The following is a 21,467-nucleotide window of genomic DNA, read 5'->3' on the forward strand; positions in this document are numbered from 1 at the left end:
TGATTTTCATCATATGTGTCCTCCAACCAGTTAAACTCTGCTGCTATTTGGGGATTTGCGCCTGGATTTTGCCTACCCAAATTTAAAAGCTTCCCAAATCCACATGCAGAGGTGTAAACGCAAAAAGTTGGCATCATTTTAAAGAAAACCCTTTGAATTTCATAAAACACTATTGAAAGTGTTTAAAATAATAATAATAATAATAATAATAATGGTATATGCTGTCTTTATTATAATGAACACCTAAAAAAAGAGGCGCTTTTTGTATTTTTTTTTATAAACTCAGATTTGAAAGTGTATCTTTTAGGTTCTGTGTGGTCTCGCGTGCTGTAATTAATGTTGGTGGTTCCTGCACAAGTCTGTAATCATAGGAAAAAAGACAAATGTCTCCACCATAATCTATGCAGAAGTTATTGTATTCCAACTGATGAGAGGTGCTGTACAAGCCACAGGGACCGATAATTGTTTTCATATTTCACTATTCTTTTGTTTGATCAAACATAATTCACTGTGTTTGGACCACATCAGACATATAAAAGGATTACTTATGCACATCACCTCAAAAACAGAGGAGAATGGCCCTGAAGTGCACAGCGTAAGGTAGGAGTAAGAGATGACAGCTGTCTGTGCTATCTGCGGCTGCTTATTGATCATAAATGTATTGTTTTCACTTCTGCTCCATGGAAACACCGAGATTCATTCGGCAACTGTTTGACATGTGAATATAATTCAGTAAAAATAATGCAAGAACCGTATGAGCACCGGCAAGAGCTTTCATTTGAGCTATAACTTGTACATGTGTCATATGAAAAATATGAAAATTAACCAATGTAAAATACCCAGCTCGGGTATCCAAAATACTGTGTATTTAAGTGTAAATAACTTTAGTACAGTAGAATAAAAACCAAAGTGATGCATATGTGCATAAAATATAGATTCTACACTTTCAAACAAGACCACTAAAGGGGTCTGGTGTAATGCTAGCCCTTTAAATCTTAAAGCAAAAGTTGATGACGTCACAGACCCGGGAGTTTAACTGGCTAAAGTGACATTTAAAGGCGTAACTAGGTTAATTAGGCAGGTTAGGGTAATAATGCAAGTCATTGTATAACAGCAGTTTGTTATGTAGAAGCTGTAAAACAAATATTGCTTAAGAGGACTAATAATATTTGACCTTAAAATGGATTTTAAAAAATTAAAAACTGCTTTTATTCTAGAAAAAATAAAGCAAATAAGACTTAAAAAATATTATAGGAAATACTGTGAAAAATTCCTGAATCTGTTCAACATCATTTAGGAAAAATTTGAAAAAGAAAACCACATAAGAGCGAATAATTCTGACTGTAAAGAGTTTTTATCAGATAAAAATGTGCATGCTTTCAATACCCCAAGGGTTTGTAATCAAACTGTATAGAGACTACAAAGTAAAGTAAGTTTACGCTCGATTAAATCAGATAATTGTGACTTCTTAACTTATTAACACCCAGAAGAAAAACAGTCTGGTTTCCGTAGTCCAATCATTCACTAAAACCTGACACTCTTACAGCCGTGAGAGCTGAGTTTATCATTATGACGGCTTTATTTTGTATTAATCAGGTGTTCAGCGGCACATTATTAATATTTCATCAACACACTGCATGAGATGTTTAACAGGACGCCATGAACTGGCTCCTGTGTGACCTTTCAAATCTGCAAATGAGGATTCACTCATTCATTTTCCTTCAGCTTAGTCCCTTATTTTTTAGGGGTCGCCACAATGGAATGAACCATCAACTATTCCAGCATATGTTTTACACAGCGGATGCCTTTCCAGCTGCAACCCAGTACTGGGAAACATCCATACACATTCATTCACACTCATACACTACTGACAATTTAGCCTACCCAATTCCCCTATAGTGCATGTGTTTGGACTGTGGGGGAAACCGGAGGCAACCCACACCAACATTGGGAGAACATGCAAACTTCATACAGAAATGCCAACTGACCCAGCCGAGACTCGAACCAGTGACCTTATTTCAGTGAGGCGATAGTGCTAACCACTGAGCCACCTTCTAATTGCCGTTATCAGTCTCACACTATTTTCTGAAAGTCTTGATAACACTATCATTGAGTTTTTCTTTTGTTATTGGAGCAAACGCAAAACACTTGTCCTCTCCTGTTCACTGTGCTCTCAGTTTACCCGACTATGACGACATCTGCTGGTTAGAAACCTGTGAAATGTGAAAAGTGTCCATCCGGGATTTCAGCAAGCGAGAGTTTCCTCCTGAAGTAAGGCTGTGTCTGTGAGCAGAGATATACTGAAACTCACCCAGATCCCCCCGAGGCCGGTGCGAGTGGTCTGTGTCTGAATCCCCCTCAGGAACGGCAGATGAAAATATTTGGCAAAGACGAGCAGCAACATTCCCTGCATCCTCTGAGACGTGGCCTGCAGAAGACACACATAAACACACACACAGTCAACCGGAAGAAATGGATATTCCTTGAGCAGAAAGTCTCTATGGTGTGTGTGTTTGTACCTCGTATTCCTAACATTGTGGGGACCGAATGTCCCCACAAGTATAGCAATACCAGTACATTTTGACGTTGTGGGAACATTGTTCTGGTTCCCATGAGGAAAACAGCTCATAAATCACGTTATTTTGAAAATGATCAAATGTTAAACCCAAAAAGGTTCTGATTTAGGGGTGGAGGGAGAGAATATACAGTCTGTATAGTATAAAAATCATTACGACTATGGGAAGTCCCAATGAAGACAGCTGTGCAATTGTGTGTGCGTGTGTGTGAATGAAGCTGAAATAAACGTTAAGTCAATACTTAGATGACAAATTAAGTAAATGTTACAGAAAAAAATGCAATTGATAAAATATATATATATATATATATACACACACACACTCTCCGGCCACTTTATTAGGTACACCTTTATACTACTGGGTTGGACCCCCTTTTGCCTTCAGAACTGCCTTAATCCTTCATGGTATAGATTTAACAAGCTACTGGAAATATCCCTCAGAGATTTTGCTCCATATTGATATGATAGCATCACGCAGTTGCTGCTGATTTGTCGGCTGCACATCCATGATGCCAATCTCCTGCTCCACCAGATCCCAAAGGTGCTCTATTGGATTGAGAGCTGGTGACTGTGGAGGCCATTTGAGTACAGTGAACTCATTGTCATGTTCAAGAAACAAGTCTGAGATGATTCACGCTTTACAACATGGTGCATTATATTGCTGGAAGTAGCCATTAAAAGATGAGTACACTGTGCTCATAAAGGGATGGACATGGTCAGCAACAATACTCAGGTAGGCTGTGGCATTGGCACGATGCTCTATTGGTACTAATGGGCCCAAAGTGTGCCAAGAAAATCTCCCCCACACCATTACACCACCACCACCAGCCTGAACCATTGATACAAGGCAGGATGGATCCATGCTTTCATGTGGTTGATGCCAAATTCTGACCCGACCATCTGAATGATGCAGCAGAAATGGAGACTCATCAGAGCAGCAACGTTTCTCCAATCTGCTATTGTCCAGTTTTGGTGAGCCTGTGTGCCATGCTACTGTCAAAGTCACTTAAATCCCCTTTCTTCCCCATTCTGATGCTCAGCTTGAACTGCAGCAGATCGTCTTGACCATGTCTACACGCCGAAATGCATTGAGTTGCTGCCATGTGATTGGCTGATTAGAAATTTGTGTTAACGAGCAGTTGGACAGGTGTACCTAATTAAGTGGCCGGTGAGTGTATATATATATATATATATAATAAAACAATTCATTGTAAATGATCCTAAAACAGCACTGCACTGTTCAAAATAGTCTTTCTGTGCTTACAGAATCTCTTATTAAGTGACTTGAACACATTTAGTTTCCTTTCAGTACAAAACTAACTACTAGATACAAAACTAACAGATTCAAATGAACAGTAATTAAAATAAATAAAAACATAAAACTGAAAATATGATCAAAATCTAGAAGAGTTCATGAGAGTGAATGTGTCTGTAAAGCGCTGAGCTCCACTGCACTTCCCCTGGCAGTGTGATTAATTAAGCAGAATGTGATTTCAACAGCCCTGCAGACACACACACACACACACACACACACACACACACACACACACAAACAACACCAGTCGAACGCTCAGCCTGCACTATACACTGTACTCAGAGTCTGATAATAATACACGGCTGAGTATAATACCACATCATGTGTCATACACCACACTGAGCTTATTTCTGCACAAGGGAAATACAGTACTGCTGCACAGATGAAGGAGGACAGAGAACACACGACAGAGACAAAGACCAGCAGAGAGATCCTCAAACACACACACACACACACACACTCACTCACTCACTGTTATATAACATCACCCTTAAGCTGCAATGACAACTCTATGAGTGCGCCTCTGTTTCTTTGTGTGTTTGTCTTTGTGTGTCTCTGCGTGTGTGTCTGTTTTTATGTGTGTCTGCTTCTTTATGTCTCTGTGTGTGTGTGTGTGTGTGTGTGTGTGTGTGTGTGTGTCTGTGAAGCTACTGTGTACAGCCATTTTCAGATCTCTCCAGAGATGTTCAATAGGATTTAGGTCTGGGCTGTGGCCGGGCCACTTCAGGACATTCACCAAATCGTTGTGAAGCCACTCCACTGATTTTTTGCGGTGTGCTTTAGGTCATTGTCCCAATGGAAGATGAACCGTCGCCCTGGTCTGAGGTCAAGAGCGCTCTGAAGCAGGTCTTCATTCAGGATGTCTCTGTACATTGCTGCATTCATCTTTCCCTCTATCCTGACGAGTCTTCCAGTTCCTGCTGCTGAAACACATCCCCACAGCATGATGCCTCCACCATGCTTCACTGTAGGGAGGTTATTAGCCTGGTGATGAGCGCTGCCTGCTTTTCTCCAACCGTAACACCTGGCATTCACTCCAAAGAGTTCAATTTTAGTCTAATCAGATCAGAGTTTAGTTTCTTATGGTCCGAGAGTCCTTCAGATGACTTTTGGTAAACTCCAGGCAGGGAGCAGACTCTTACCATACAGGCCTGATTGGTGGATTGCTGCACAGATGGTTGTCCTTCTATAAGGTTTTTCTCTCTCCACAGAAGAACGCTGGAGCTCAGACAGTGACCATCAGGTTATTGATCACCACCCTGACTAAGGCCCGTCTCACCCGATCACTCAGCTTAGATGGCTGGCCAGCTCTTGGAAGAGTCGTGGTGGTCAAACATCTTCCACTTACGAATGATGGAGGCCGCTGTGCTCATTGGAACTTTCAGAGCAGCAGAAATGTTTCTGTAACCTTCCCCAGCCTTGTGCCTCAAGACAATCCTGTCTTTGAGGTCTACAGACAGTCCCTTTGTCTTCATGCTTGGTTTGTGCTTTGACATGCACTGTCAACCCTGGGACCTTATATAGACAGGTGTAGCCTTTTCAAATCATGTCCAATCAGCTGAATTGACCACAGGTGAACTCCAATTCAGCTGAAACATCTCAGGAATGATCAGTGGAAACTAAAGGTGCTTTCACACCTACACTTTTGTTTCGGAACGTGTCTCGTTTGCCCAGTTAGCGCGGTTCGTTTGGCATATGTGAACAGGGCAATCGCGTTCTGTTCCGCGCCAAAGTAATCGCTCCGAGATCGCTTGAATGAGGTGGTCTCGGCTCGATTGAAACGAACCCTGGAGCGGATCGATTGCAGTGAGAAAGCGATCCGATCCGAGCGCGGTTATATCACAGTGTTTTATGGATATGTAATAGGCAAACGGCTATATGAAGAGAGAATTATGAGTATGGCGGGAAGTTTCGCGAGTCTCCGGATGCCCGCAAACGAGTGATGATCTCCCGGTATTCTTGCGTCTCCCTCCGGTCCTCAAATAAGCATCATTGCGCACCCTTCTCACCCCTCCCCACCGCATCTCTCCTCAGACACGCCGCGCGCGCACCCTGTCAATCACCACCAAACCACCACCTCTCCTGACAGCTGAGCGGGACACTGCAAAATAAACCCTGACACTCTGACCAATGTGAGGAGAGTTTACTCGCACGTGACTTGTTTTAGCTCTTTTGATCTGTTTAGAAACTTTGCAGTGTGAAAGCGAACCGCTCCAAGAGCAAAGAGCAACAATGTAACAATTGTAATCTCTGTTTCGGAACAACTGAATCGATTCACAGGTGTGAAAGCACCCTAAATGGACCTGAGCTCAATTTAGAGCCTCAGAAAAGGCAGTGAACACTGATCTACATGTGATTATTCAGCTTTTTTTATACTCAATAAACTTGCAACAATTTCAAAAACTCAAAACTCTTTTTTTCACATTGTCATTATGGGGGATTGTGTGTAGAATGTTGAGGAAATCAATGCATTAAACCCATTTTGGAATAAGGCTGTAACATAAACAAATGTGGAAAAAGTGAAGCGCTATCAGTGCTGTCCGGATGCACTGTGTCTCTGTGTGTGTGCGCCTGTGTATTTGTACGTTTGTGTATGTCTATGTGTGTGACTCCATGCATGTGTGTTTATGTGTGCCTCAGTGTCTGTGTGTCTCTCTGTTTGTGTATTTGTGTGTGTGTCTGTGTGTGTGTGTGTGTATCTGTGTGTCTCTGCATCTATGTGTGTGTCTCTGTGTGAGCGTTACTGACCAGCACATAACCGAAGGGGCTGAGAGCGTCCATGCAGACTTCGCTCCACTGGTCAGTGAAAAGAACATCTTTGAGTCGTTTGTTGATCATTGAGTTCACTTCCTGTAGGCTGAGAGAGAGAGAGAGAGAGAGAGAGAAGAGAAATAAATCTGAAACTCCACACAGAGCCGTCTGAGACAGGAGCGGTAGAAGAGGCCGGCGCTGCTCCACATGCAGTGTGCTCATGTAGGTCACGTTCTACATTATGACCTTCACGTTACAGCAGGAGAACACACTTCAAGGAACACTTGTCTTACGAAAATATTATGAATGTGTGTAGCTGTGCAATAAAAATGCATATACAATCAGTTACACAGAGAAATCTGCAGCAGGAGGATAAAGAACGAGCCTCCTCCTCTTCTCTTTACTTTTACTCTTCACTCCTTTACTTTGTTGGAGTAAAGAAATGGTGGATACTAACTCCGCTGAACACATCCATTAGCCCACATATTTCATTTCATTTGTTAAGCGCGAAGATTTGTTTCAAAACTATTTCTAAATTCAGTTCTAATCTCCAGCAGATGAATAAATGAACAATAATAATGAAGTGTGGTCAAACAACTGAGTTATATCTAGGGCCAGACGAAATCTACAGACATTTTTTTGCTGTTTCTGTGCAGAATTTTGGTAAAATCTGTGGATTTATGCAGAATGATTTTGGAAGTATCATAACTAAAACCTTAATATATCAAATAAAAAGTAAGACCTTTTTAACTTGTATTTAATGTTTACAATGCAAATCCAATTAGATCCACTTTATTTGGTAAACAAAGCAAATCTTTCATATAATATCTCTACTAAAAGACAGAAAATAGTACTTTACAAACTGCATTGTAAATGAATCATATGAATATTTCCATATTAGTGATATACAGTTGAAGTCAGAATTATTCGCCCTCTTTTGATTTTTATTTTCTTTTTTAAATAATACCCAAATAATGTTTAACAGAGCCATGAAATTTTCACAGTATGTCTGATAACATTTTTATAAAGTCTTATTTGTTTTATTTTGGCTAGAATAAAAGCAGTTTTTAATTTGATTAAAAAACATTTTTGGGACAAAATTATTACAAAATATTTTTTTTATTTTTTTAAATTATTTTAAGCTAATTTTTTTCCCGATAATCTGCAAAACAAACCATCATTATTATAACTTGCCTAATTACCCCAACCTGCCTAGTTCACCTTATTAACCAAGTTAAGCCTTTAAATGTCACTTTAAGCTGTATAGAAGTATCTTGAAAAATATCAAGTCAAATATTATCTACTGTCATCATTCATTCACTGGTCGCCTTAGTCCCTTTATTAATCCGGGGTCACCACAGCGGAATGAACCGCCAACTTATCCAGCAAGTTTTTACGCAGGGGATGCATACACTCTCATTCACACTCATACACTACGGCCAATTTAGCTTACCCAATTCACCTATAGCGCATGTGTTTGGACTTGTGGGGGAAACCGGAGCACCCGGAGGAAACAGGCCACCATGGGGAGAACATGCAAACTCCACACAGAAATGCCAACTAAACCAGTCGAGGCTCGAACCAGCAACCTTGTTGCTGTGAGGTGATCGTGCTACCCACTGCGCCTCTGTGACGCCCCAGTCATGCTTTTTTACCATCCCTAGTAGCAAAGAATTCTGGCCCAGATTTGGCAAAAAGCTGGCACAGCAGGCATTCATCCGGCACTGGCATACAGCATGTGGGCCAAACATGGCCCGGGTTTGGCAGAGGTGGCACCGTTTTTAAGGCGGCACACAAGATTTGGGCCAGATGAAAAACGTAGTATTTGGCCCAGATTTAAAAATTTGATGAGTGGGCCATGTGAGTTTGGCCAGTCTTGACCCACATTTAAAATACACTAAAATCATTTTTGAGTAAAGAAAAAAAATTCGACCAATCAGGTCACTTTGAGAAAAAGCGTGCCCATAGTGTGCCTAAAGCGCATCACTCCATGGGTTTATCAATTTCAATGCAATCGTGACACACCAACCTATCTGACCCAGTTATGAGTTATTAACTTGGCTGAGACTTGGCCCAGATATGCTCTGTGTTTGGCCCTTGTCTGGAAGCCAGATTTGGTCCAGTCATGTACCGTAATTCACTGCGGCATGTGGGCCAAGCAAAACCTGATTGTGTGGGTCAGAGCTGGGCCAGAGAAATTTTGCTATGTGGGATGTAACTTCAATTTAAATTTGCATGTGAATTTTTCATTTTGATTTATGTTGTACCCCTTAGATTCCAGGTATTCAGACAGTCGTATCTCTGCCAAACAAGTTCCAATTCAACATCAACGCCAATCATATTTTTTCAGCCGTCAGGTGATTTAAAAAATCTAAGCGTAAAGAAATTGAAACTGTGGTGGTCCAGCAGCGCCACATATTTCACATCAACATTATCATCATTTGATTGCCCATGAGTCTTTTATCTGTTGTAAATGATCTTCACAAATGCTAATGTACTCACCCTATAATATACATGTCTGTGTTTCCATCTCCAACATTCAGGCCCAGCAAATTAGTGATGTCTTCCGGAGGCATCGCTGAGCCCACGTTCCAAGTGACAATATGAATCCTGTGAAGACAGAAGCACACACTAGAGAACTGCTGTTGAACAGGGATATTTCACCAGAAAGCCACACTGACAGGTTGTTAGTTTCACTTAAAATGACTTTAAAACATGTTTGCTTCATAGTAGTGTAGCAAACAAGTTGAAGAAATGAACAGGGAGAAAGAAAATCATCAGGACAATTACACACTGGCAAAGTAGACGGCATTGTTGACTGTAAAGGGAGTAGCCTAGTTTTGTCGAGTCTCATCGCATCACTTCATCTTAACTAAACATGTTAACGAATGCCTCATTATGTAGGTTTTACATGCATCCAGTGGGCTTTCTGAAGTCTTGGAGTATTTGTGCATAGTATTATGATATATTTACATTTTTTAATAAATAACCCAGTAGATAATTTTGTTTTCTAAGTTGCATGGGTATATTTGGCAAATTATAGCAATATTTAAAAAAGTTACAGTGTATGGGTCAAAACTACAGCCTTTTCTACGCCAAAAATGAACTGAACATTATGATAATTACTGTACTATATAAACACTACTGTAACTATATAAAATGTTTTATTTTTTTTCAATTTTGAATTATTATTGCATTGTTAAGCAATTCATTAAGAGCTTTATAGGTGATTTTCTCTTGTTTATTTTAACTCCAAAAAAAAAAATATCATTCTAACATAACAATATATAATTATATACTATAATACTACTACTGCTGCCAATAATAATAATGAATTGATTAATTAAAACAATTATAAATAATAAACAAACAAATAAAGAAATAAATGAAAAAACAAAACAAATAAAGAAATAAATGAATAAATAAATAAAAACAAATAAAATAACAAAAAGCAAGCAAAACAAATAATAAATGAATAACAAGCAAACAAACAAACAAACATTTTACAAACAAACATATAAATAAATAAATAACAAATAAATAAACAAACAAAAATAAATAAATAAATAAATAAATGCATGAATAAACAAAAAAGAATAAAAAGCACATAAATAAACAAAAATAAATAAAAATAAATGAATAAACAAAAAAAATTTAATTAATAAAAAATAAATTAAATTAAAAAATAAAAAGATTTACCAATAAATAAAAAGAAATAAACAAACAAATAAAAATTAATAAATTAACAAAAAACACATAAGTTAATTTAAATAAATAAATTAACAAACAAACAAATACATTTAAATAAATTGATGTACAAACAAAAAATGAATAAACAAACAAACAACAAATAAATAAATAACAAAAACAAGCAAATAAATAATTAAATGAATAAACAAATAAATAAAAAAGAAATAAAATGAAAGAATAAAAAAACAAACAATTAATAAATAAATTAATAATAAACACATAAAAATAAATAAATAAATATATAATCAAACAAATAAATATAAAGAAACAAACAAGTAATAAATAAATGAATAAAAAAACAAATAAATAAACAAAAAGAAACAAACAAATAATTAATAAACAAATAAAAATAAACTAATGAATAAACAAACAAATAAACAAATAATTATAAATAAACAAACAAACAAACAAACAAACAGATAAACAAAAATAAGTAAATAAAAACAAACAAACAAATAATTACCGTCCTATCCCAACAACCCACATATAAATGCTTTCAGCTTAAAAAATCCTTTCAGGTGATGTACAGATTGACAATTGTGACATATATTATATATAATATATACCACATTTATTCCATGAACACATATTCAAATGAGGGTCTCCAATATTGGATTTACCCACCCAAGCCTACTTTAACAAACAGTAAAATAGAGTTTCTGATCATGCCTGTGTAATGAGTAAATGAAGTGAAGGACAAAGTTTAAATCCAAGCCATGGAGCTGTGAGCAGTAGACACACAAGATTATTTCAGCGCTGATCCGCCTGGAGCACAAATGACTGCTGGAGTGGACTATTCAAGGTGTCGAAGCTCTAAAACACTCCGACATGATGAAGCTGGAGAGGAAACAGACCTGATGAACTCCTACATCACAGATAACTCACTTCTTTATTCACCTGTAGTACAATCTATGTCTTAAAGGCACAATATGTACGATATTTTCAGTTGAAAATCCAAAAATCACTGGAGGAGTGATATATTTTGCTGACTTATGTACTTACATCATCATAAACGTTTAGAAGAATGTTAAAATCCTGAGAAATAAGTTTTAACTAGTGTTCAGAGCATGTGCTGTGTGTGTTCATGCTAATTTCCGGTTTGGTTTTATAGAAAACGGGGGAACAACAGTGATGCTTTAATGTGTTCTGTGTTTTATTGGACTGCACAGAGCAGCATTAGAACTGAAGCCTAAAATGCATTTAGTATGATAAAACAGCGCTGCCTCTTCTCCATGTGTTCACGAGCCAAAAATGCTAAATTACCAGAATGGTTTCAGACGTAAATTTAAAAATGCACTGTAAATGCACTGCTATTATCAGTAAATGTAAAAAATTGTGCTTTCAATTGCCATAAAATTACTGGAACAGATTTAAAAGTAAATAAATAAGAAGTGCTGTAAATTGCTGTAAAATTACCAAAACAATTTTAAAGTAAATAAAAAAAAAATCATAAAATTACATGAATGGTTTTAGCGGTGAATAAAAAATCTGGTGTAAATTGCTGTAAAACTACTAGAAGGGATTTACCAGTAAATAAAAAATGCTGGAAAATGGTGTAAAATAACCAGTGCACTTTTACCAATTAATTAAAAAATGCACTTGTTAATTGCCATAAAATAACCAGAATGGTTTTACTGGCAAATTTAAAAATGCACTTGTAAATTGCTGTTAAATTACCAGAATAGTTTTACCAGTAAATTGCCATAAAATTACTGGAACACTTTTACCGGTAAATGAAAATAATGTACTGTAAATTGCCGTAAAATTATATGGACAGTTTTCCAGTGAGTTCAAAAGTACACTGTAAATTGCCGTAAATTTACCAGTAAATTTAAAACTGCACTGTGAATTGCCGTAAAATTACTGGAACGAATTTACAAGTGACTAAAAAAAATGTGCTGTAAATTGTCATTAAATTACCAGAATGGTTTTACTGGCAAATAAAAGAATGTGCTGTAAATTGCTGTAAAGTTACCAGAACGGATTTACCAGTAAATAAAAAATATGCTGTAAAATGGTGTACAATGGTGTAAAATAACCAGAGCAGTTTTACCAGTGAATTAAAAAATGTGCTGTAAATTGCGGTAAAATTACTGGAACACATTTACCAGTGAATAAAAAATTGCACTTGTAAATGCACTGTGAATTGCTGTAAATACTGGAACGGATTTACAAGTGACAAAAAAATGTGCTGTAAATTGCCATTAAATTACCAGAATAGTTTTACCAGTAAATTGTCATTAAATTACTGAAGCGGTTTTACCGGTAAACAAAAAAAAATTCGCTGTAAATTGGCAGAAAATTACTGGAACGGATTTACCAGTAAAAAAAAAAATGCTGTAAAATGCTGTAAAATAACCAGAGCACTTTTACCAGGGGATTAAAAAATGCACTGTAAATTGCCATAAAATTACTGGAACACATTTACCAGTAAATAAAAAACTGCACTGTAAATTGCTTTAAATTTACCAGTAAATTTAAAAAAATGCACTGTGAATTGCTGTAAAATTACTGGAACAGATTTACAAGTGACTAAAAAATGTGCTGTAAATTGCCATTAAATTACCAGAACAGTTTTATCAGTAAATTGTCATAAAATTACTGAAGCGGTTTTACCGGTAAACAGAAAAATTCGCGCAAAATTACTAGAACAGATTTAACGGTAAATACATAAAAATGCACTGTAAATTGACAAAATTACTATAATGGTTTTACTGGAAAATTTACATTTGGCGTAAAATTACAGATCTGAATTTACCAGTAAATACAAAAAGGACGTACAGGTTTTACCAGCAAATTAAAAAAGGCACTGTAGTTTACTGAAAAATTACTGGAACAAACTTGCCAGTGAACTTTTAAAATTAATTGTCGTAAATTGTCAAAATTGCCGTAAGATTATCAGACTGGCTTTACCAGTAAATACTAAATGTGCTGTAAATTGATGTAAAATGATCGTAACGTTTTTACCAGTTAATAAAAAAGAAGTGCTGCAAATTGGTATAAAAATACTTGAATGGTTTTACCAGTTAAATAAATAAAACTCCACTATAAATCGCCTTACAATTACCAGAACTAATTTACCAGAAAATACAAAAAGTGTGCTGTAAACTGCCTTAAATTACCGGACTGATTTTACCAGCCTATAAAAAAAAAACAATGTGCTGAAATTGGTGTAAAATTACTAGAATGGTTTTACTGGCAAAAAAAAATGCACTGTAAATTACCATCATTTACTACTAAATAAAATAAGTGCTGTAAATTACCATAAATTACCGATCCGAATTTATCACTAAATAAAAAAGTGCTGTAAATTACAATAAATTACCGGTCCGAATTTACCACTAAATAAAAAATTGCTGTAAATTAATATAAATTACCGGTCTGAAATTCCCACTTTTATTTAGTGGTAAATTCGGACTGGTAATTTATATTCATTTACAGCACTTTTTTATTTTAAAGTGCAGTAAATTAATATAAATTAATGTAAATTAATATAACCACTAAAAAAAAAAAGCAGTAAATTACCATAAATTACCGGTCAGAATTTACCACTAAATAAAAAAATGCAGTAAATTACCATAAATTACCGGTCAGAATTTACCACTAAATAAAAAAATGCAGTAAATTACCATAAATTACCGGTCAGAATTTACCATTAAATAAAAAAGGGCTGTAAATTAATATAAATTACCGGTCCGAATTTACCACTAAATAAAAAAATGCAGTAAATTACCATAAATTACCAGTCCGAATTTACCACTAAATAAAAAAGGGCTGTAAAGTAATATAAATTACCGGTCCGAATTTACCACTAAATAAAAAAGTGCTGTAAATTACCATAAATTACCGGAATGGTTTTACCAGTGAAATTAAAAATGTACAGTAAATTTGTGTAAAATTTCTAAAATAGTTTTACTGGTGAATTAAAAAGGCCCTGTTTCTCCTTCAGGAAAATTGCTGGAGCATATTTTCCAGTACATTAAAAATGGCTTGTTCAAACACAATCACTGGAAAAGTTTGGATGTATGAAAGCTGCTATGGACCCTTTTTACAAGAAAGTTTTTTTTTGTAAAACACATGAACATTTATATGTATTAAATACTAAATGAAATGAAAAATAAATGAAGTGCTACCTGAAGTCTTCTGCCACCTGCGGCTGTGTGTCTGCGGTGCCGGCAACAGAAAGAGCGCGCTGCGGGTGAACCACTGACTCTGTAGACGGAGGCTTATATGATGGAGCCTGAGGAAGCGATGCAGCCCTCATGGAAATATGGCTCCGAGCCACAGAAGCATGTCCCGAAAGCTTCAGCGCAGCCGGAGGTGCATGAACTCTGAGCTGAGCCTGAGCTTCAGCGTTCGGTTCATCATGGCTGCTGGGTTTTGGAGACTCTGGAGGTTTGGGCTCTGAGACGTCGATGGATCCTTCGACTCGCGGGCTCCTCTGGGGCCGCCGTGGTCTGGCCGGAGCCGACGGGACTGCAGGAGGAGATGCTTCTGATGGTGCTTTTGGTGGTGTAGACGAGGCCAGATCATTGCTTTTGGACTCACTTTGAATCTGCTGCTCTGCTTCCATCCTTTACCTAGAGCGAATAAAACACAACTGTAGATCAGCCAGAATGTGCAATTCAACTGTAAATCACTCTGGATTATGTAATTTGGCTAATATTTATTAGTAAAGAGGAACTAGAAGCACTTGAGAAATGCTGCAGTTATGCAACTGAAAAGTCTACAGAGTTTTATTTTTGTTATGAATCACTAAAGGTTTATTGTTTATGCTCAGCAGGCATAATAATTAAAATAATAATAATTAATATATTTATTTATTTATTCATTCATTTTCTTGTCGGCTTAGTCCCTTTATTAATCCGGGGTCGCCACAGCGGAATGAACCGCCAACTTATACAGCAAGTTTTTACGCAGCAGATGCCCTTCCAGCCGCAACCCATCTCTGGGAAACATCCACACACACTCACACACACACTCATACACTACGGACTATTTAGACTACCCAATTCACCTGCAGCATGTCTTTGGACTGTGGGAGAAACCGGAGCACCCGGAGGAAACCCACGTGAAGGCAGGGAGAACATGCAAACTCCACATAGAAACGCCAACTGAGCCGAGGCTCGAACCAGCGACCTTCTTGCTGTGAGGCGACAGCACTGCCTACTGTGCCACTGCGTCGCCCCTTTATTTATTTATTTATTCATTAATTTTCCTTTGGCTTAGCACCTTTATTCATCAGAGGTCACCTGGAATGAATCACCAACTTATCCAGCAAATGTTTTACGCAGTGGATGCCCTTCCAGCTGCAACCCAGTACTGTGAAACACCTATACACACACTCATTCACACACATACACTATGTCCAATTTAGTTAATCCAATTCCCCTTTAGCGCATGGGTTTGGACTGTGGGGGAAACCGGAGCACCCGGAGGAAACCCACGCCAACACGGGGGGAACATGCAAACTCCACATAGAAATGCCAACTGACCCAGCCGAGACTCGAACCAGTGACCTTCTTGCAGTGAGGCGAATGTGCTAACCGCTGAGCCACCGTGTCACCCAGTCTTTGTTGTCACATGATCCTTCAGAAATCAGTCTAGTATAAGGATGTGATTAAACATTTCTTCTTTTAGTAAATGTTGAAATGTTGCCTAAAATCTGTGTGGAAATGTTTTGTTGTCGCTACTGTTGTAACGAATAGAAACGTTTTTATTTCGCAAAATGAATAATAGGGGTGTCAAAATTAATTGTTTTTTCGGTGCACCGCGATGCAGACGCGGACAATTCGGTATCGGTTCAGTAATAATCATAACCGGTTATTATGTAGTGACGTCATTTATCTCCTATGCGCTCTGTCGGGAGGGAGGTGAGCGCCGGTATTTACAACACACAGGAGCCAACTCAGGGCCGGCCCGTGGCATAAGCAGTATAGGCAAATGCTAAGGGCGCTGTCAGGGCCGGAGCAAGCTGAACTGCCGCTCTAGGCAGAGGACGATCACGCCACCCTCAACCCCAATGTGAAAACGAAAGTGACCGGTTATGAAAATGAAGTGAGGTGTCGCGGACCTCTTTTCCGGCGCACTACGCGCGGATATAACTGAGGACGTGCGGGTGCTGAAGGAGGGAGGGAGGTGTCGAGGACACTGCGCTCTCTATTCTGCCGCCCTATGCGCAGATATAACTGAGGACACGCGGGTGCTGATGGAGGTGTCGCTGACGCCCCCCCTCTCTATTCTGTCGTCTATGCGCGAATATATCTAAGGACGCGGGTGGTAAGGGAGGTGTCGTGGACATAACTGAGGACGCGGGTGGTAAGGGAGGTGTCGTGGTGTCGCGGTTCAGTTGATTTTGTTTTCGATATTCCAGACAAATTCAGTTATAGTGGCAATAACTCAAAACCTCTTCCCTAAAACATCTAAAGTGTGTTTCCTACACAAAGACAAAGCTGGTTATGTTTCACAGCTGTCTTTTTCTTATCTTTTTCGCTCGATATTACAAGCAATGCTCCCTTTAAGTCCTTGCAATATGCGTTTAGCCAGGAGAGCTCGCGCTGAGTGGAGCTCTCAGTAAGGGACCGTCGGAAAAGTGCCTCTTTTTTTTCTTTTTTCTTCGTTTTTTTTTTTTTTGCTCCGCTCAGCGCGAGCTCTCCCGGCTAAACACATATTGAGAGGGCTTAAGTATGTGTGTTTGTTTGTGTGTGTGTGTGTGTTTGATGCTGTCTATGTTTGTGTATGTTTGTGAATGAGAGACAGTGTGGTGCTGTGTGTCTGTGTGTTTATACAGACAGCTTGTTATAGCCTCCCCCTAAAATATAACACTGTGTGTGGAAAGAATCGTCAATGCACCGTGATGCACCAAGTTATCGAATTGAACCGAATCGATGGCATGATAATCGTAACCGAACCGAACTGTGAGACCAGTATAGGTTCACACCTCTAATGAAAATGCCTTGTAACATTCTAAATGTATTTACTGAAATGTTACTGATTGATGTACCTTTGCTGAATAACTCAGATTTAAACTTCAGCATTTTTTTAATTTTTCATTTCAGCAATAATCTCCCATAATGTGTTGTATATATTATTACGGTACATTTTTATTTACTATACAGTTAAAGTCAGAATTATTAGCCCCTCTGTGTATTTTTCTCCAATTTCTGTTTAATGAATAGAAGACTTTTTTCAACACATTTTTAAGCAATAACTTATTGTTAATAACTGATTAATTTTCTCTTTTTCATGATGACAGCATATAATATCAGACTAGATATTGTTCAAGATACTAGTATTCAGCTTAAAGTGACATTTAAAGGCTAAACTAGGATAATTAGGCAAGTCATTGTATAACAGTGGTTTGTTCTGTAGACTATCAAAAATAAATATTGCTTAAGGTGGCTAATAATACTGAGCTTAAAATGGCTTTCTAGCTAAAATAAAACATATAAGACTTTCTCCAGAAGAGAAAAAATATTATAGGAAACACTGTGAAAATTTCCTGAATCTGTTAAACGTCATTTTGGAAATATTTGAAAAAGAAAGGAATGAAAATATCACAGGAAGGCGAATAATTTTGACTTTTACTACTATGCTTAAGCAGATATTGACTCGATTCATATTTCACTGATATGGCAGATTAAGGGTTAAACACACGAGAGAAACTCTTTCAAGGTGATGGGTTTCATCTGTAGCTCGCGGCGCTTCTATTCTAGTTTGAGCTGTAAAATGACAGATGACAAGCTGGACAAAAACTAGTGCAGACAACAGACACAGCTGTGAACGCACAGAACACACTGCATAGAGAGTTTACAGCATTTCTCAAAAACACACCTCGCTTCGATGAGAACAGAAAAAAATGACCAAATGCTACTGTCTACTATACTTTGCACACATAAGCCTATTTCACACATACAGACCTTTTCGGAAAATTACCGGCAATTTTCCGGAAAGGTGTGTATGTGTGAACAGGTCCTTTTTGAAAATACCGGTAAATTCGTTCTAGCTATTTTCCGGAAAGAGAAGTTGTAACAGTACCGGCAATTTGCCGGAATGCTGCGCTGTGTGAACGCAGAAGGAAGATTTCCGGAATAAGCGCGTGCACGCCTAGAACGTGCTGACGTAAGACTTCTGCTTTAGCCAATCACAACAGTCAGACGCATTTACGTCCGCGCGGTTTGTGAGAATAAAAACCTTTGAATATTTTTCCAGACACATTTAGCTGCTAGAAGTTAGGCAGATCACGTTTATATGTTCTTCTTAATGCAAACTGTGCAAATAATCATCGATAAGATGCTTATGATAAGCCGATGTTTGTTTACCTTCAAGCTTTGCGTGTGCCCATGAAACAGCCTGTGAGCGCCTGCACACGCACATATTATGAACATCTCGACATGTGAATATGATCCTGTGAAAGTTGTTTACAATATTGATCATCAAAAGAGTTTGCAATTTAGTCAAATGTTTACAAATACAAGCGCAGCCGTTTAAAGCTCATTTCTGGTGAATGATGTCAGAATTTACCGGTATTTTGGAATGGATGTGTGAATGCTCTTTTCCGGAAAAATTCCGTAACGTCCTCGCCTGTGTGAACAGCGCTTTTTTCAATATACCGGTAAAGTCGTTCCGTAGATTTTCCGGATATTTACCGGTATCACTGTGTGAAAGGGGCTTATATAGACTCATTAAGTTTAAAGGTCTAGTTTTTTAGATGTTAGTATAAGTAGTCTTCAAGGATATCTAAGCAAAACACTGACAAAATTAGTGTTTAGTAGATATAAAACCAACATAAAGCTTGTAGTTTGTCACTTCCACCAAAGAGCACAGAATCACCAAGAGGCGACACTCTTGTTTTTGTTTGGGATACAACCACTAGATGCCGCTAGTGTCAGGCGGTGGCCATTTTGGAATGAAAACTCCAATAGAACAACAGCATAAGTCTATAGCTGCGTCCCAAATCGCATACTTATGCACTATTCTTCGCCATTTTGTAGTATAAATAGTGTAAGTAGTGTGTTCACACTGAAAACTCTAAAAACATTAAGTGCACTTTAATTACCCGGATGATGCACTCATTCAGCCGGTTAAATGAAGTGTGTAATGATGGACACTTCACGCACTCAACGACCGCAGGTTTGCTTACGTAGCGGAAGGGGCGGAGCTATCGGGCACACACGTTGAATAACTTTATTTATTTTGGATGGTAAAAGCAAAGTTCTACTATGAGAGTGATTATAGCGCCTCCCGATGGTGAATGGGGCAATACTCACGGCAGGTATTATTTGATAATTCGGTTGTTTATTTCACTGATTTGGCAACCGTCAAACGTCATCAGGGAAACGGTTTGAATTTCCGCTTAGTAAAAAAACATTAGTGTGCCAACACTACATACATATACTATCCTGTTGAGTGTGTAAGTGCATAAGTACATAGTGCATGAGTGCATAGTGTATAGTGTGCCATTTGGGACGCAGCTTGTAAAATAAGCTATTTAAAGTGCTGATGATTGTCATAGTAAGTGTTGTATTATCGTCTTTCAAGTTGTATCTCAGCTTTAATACGCTTTTTAAATAAATAAATAAATAACAAAGCAGCTTCTTGCCATCGCGACAGCAATGAGATCCAATGGACGGCCGATCACTTTCACTCCAAAATGGCGAAATCGCGGGGATGCTGCTGGGCGCTGCTGTTGCAATGGAACGTTCTGTTAAGTGTCGCCTCTTGGTCATTCTAAGCTCTTTACTTCCACCTAATGCCTAGTTCACACTAGAGGATTTTAAGCCTGATTTGAGCCTGATTTGGAAGTTAACGAGCTCGCCGACAGATCGGGCTGTGATCGGTAAAAAATCTGCGGGTGCTCGGCGCTCGCCGCTCTTTATGTGTGAACTACTGAGCAACGCATCAACGAGGCTCGCTGACGCGTCGCCGACACCTCGCAGACGGAAATCCAACATTCAGCATGCTAAATATTCCAGAGCAGTCAGCCGACTCAACCCCACGTGTGGTCAGATGTAGTGACGAGCTGCAGCCAATGAGAGAGCAGATCAGCATGAGCTGAATGGCTGTGTGTTCAGGAGCTCAGCAGAAACATCTGTGATTGGTCAGAATGGGCATCGGTGCACTCGCTTCATTCTGCATTAGCACAGACATGAGAGTAGGCTATATTAACAGTGGAACTAGAATTCTGTAACTATTAGAATTACCTTACGGCTCATTCTGATCGTTCTCATATGAAACGCCATATTGTCACAACATATTTACATTCAAAGCTATTATTAAGATATTAAAATTAAGCTTTGAATGTCTGGCATCATATTTAATGACAACGTTACCCTAAAAATATAACATTTTTTTTGGTAATACAGCCTATAAATATGTAGTTAACATACTAAAACACTTAAAGGTCTTGGCTTTCATTTTCACTTTCAAACAGGAGCTATTTCACGGCACAGAATATGCTGTTTTGAAAGATATCTGAAGTAAATTGATGTTTTTGCCATCAGAAAGTTTTGTTTATGTTAGCAGGAAGTTGCCAGGCAAGAAAATGCACACATATTTAAAGTCACAGTAAAAAGTATCAGACATGCATGCAGTCATTAAGACCAATATGGTAATTTAAGGCAGAAATGCTCAGTTCTTTACTGTTTTGTAATAAATAAAATAACAATGTCAGAAAGAAATACACTGATAGTTAGATAACGGCAGGGTGTTATAAATATGTTAGTTTTATTTCAAAGAGTTATAAAATTACAAAAATTAAAAACTCTCTGTGTATCTATCCACTGGAACCTTGCAGATGAGTGATTAATCCGCTCATAAATCAGCTGATTTGACGATGTTTTTAAATGCTTTCTCCAAAGCTTGAAACGCTGTCAGTGATGTCATCAGCACACAAGCAGCCAATAGTGTTCAGCTTTTTTCTGACGACTCCTCCCTCAAATTTTCATTGGCTGTGGTTTGGAAGCTTGAATGAGCTGATGGGGAATGAGATGTTGTCAGATCATGTAGTGTGTGACCCCCCTCTTGTGGATCGTTCACGGAGTGTTGCGTAGTGTGAACACCTCAGAGATTAAAAGA

The 21,467-nt window shown here is 38.1% G+C and overlaps 1 protein-coding gene and 1 long non-coding RNA gene across 5 annotated transcripts in view; one reads left to right on the top strand and one right to left on the bottom strand.

The window, feature by feature from the left end:
- The window catches only part of LOC141385682 (uncharacterized), a 39,446-nt gene extending 33,158 nt beyond the window's left edge, over positions 1–6,288 (top strand). Inside the window, exon 4 of the long non-coding RNA XR_015492153.1 lies at positions 5,102–6,288. This is a non-coding gene — a long non-coding RNA (uncharacterized LOC141385682). The remainder of the gene's footprint in view (positions 1–5,101) is intronic.
- Positions 1–21,467, bottom strand: part of inpp5jb (inositol polyphosphate-5-phosphatase Jb) — a 57,094-nt gene that overhangs the window by 15,585 nt on the left and 20,042 nt on the right. For all 4 annotated transcript variants that reach the window (XM_087254529.1, XM_087254528.1, XM_087254526.1 and 1 more), the window contains 4 exons: positions 14,525–14,971; positions 9,144–9,251; positions 6,639–6,747; positions 2,312–2,428 (listed from right to left, as the gene is read on the bottom strand). In XM_087254529.1, coding sequence (XP_087110655.1) covers positions 2,312–2,428; positions 6,639–6,747; positions 9,144–9,251; positions 14,525–14,964 — 774 coding nt within the window. In that variant the 5' untranslated portion in view covers positions 14,965–14,971. The remainder of the gene's footprint in view (positions 1–2,311; positions 2,429–6,638; positions 6,748–9,143; positions 9,252–14,524; positions 14,972–21,467) is intronic.

The sequence above is a fragment of the Danio rerio genome, chromosome 5 (genome assembly GCF_052040795.2).
Source record: "Danio rerio strain M-AB ecotype USA chromosome 5, GRCz13ab, whole genome shotgun sequence".
NCBI classification, from domain to species: Eukaryota; Metazoa; Chordata; class Actinopteri; order Cypriniformes; family Danionidae; genus Danio; species Danio rerio.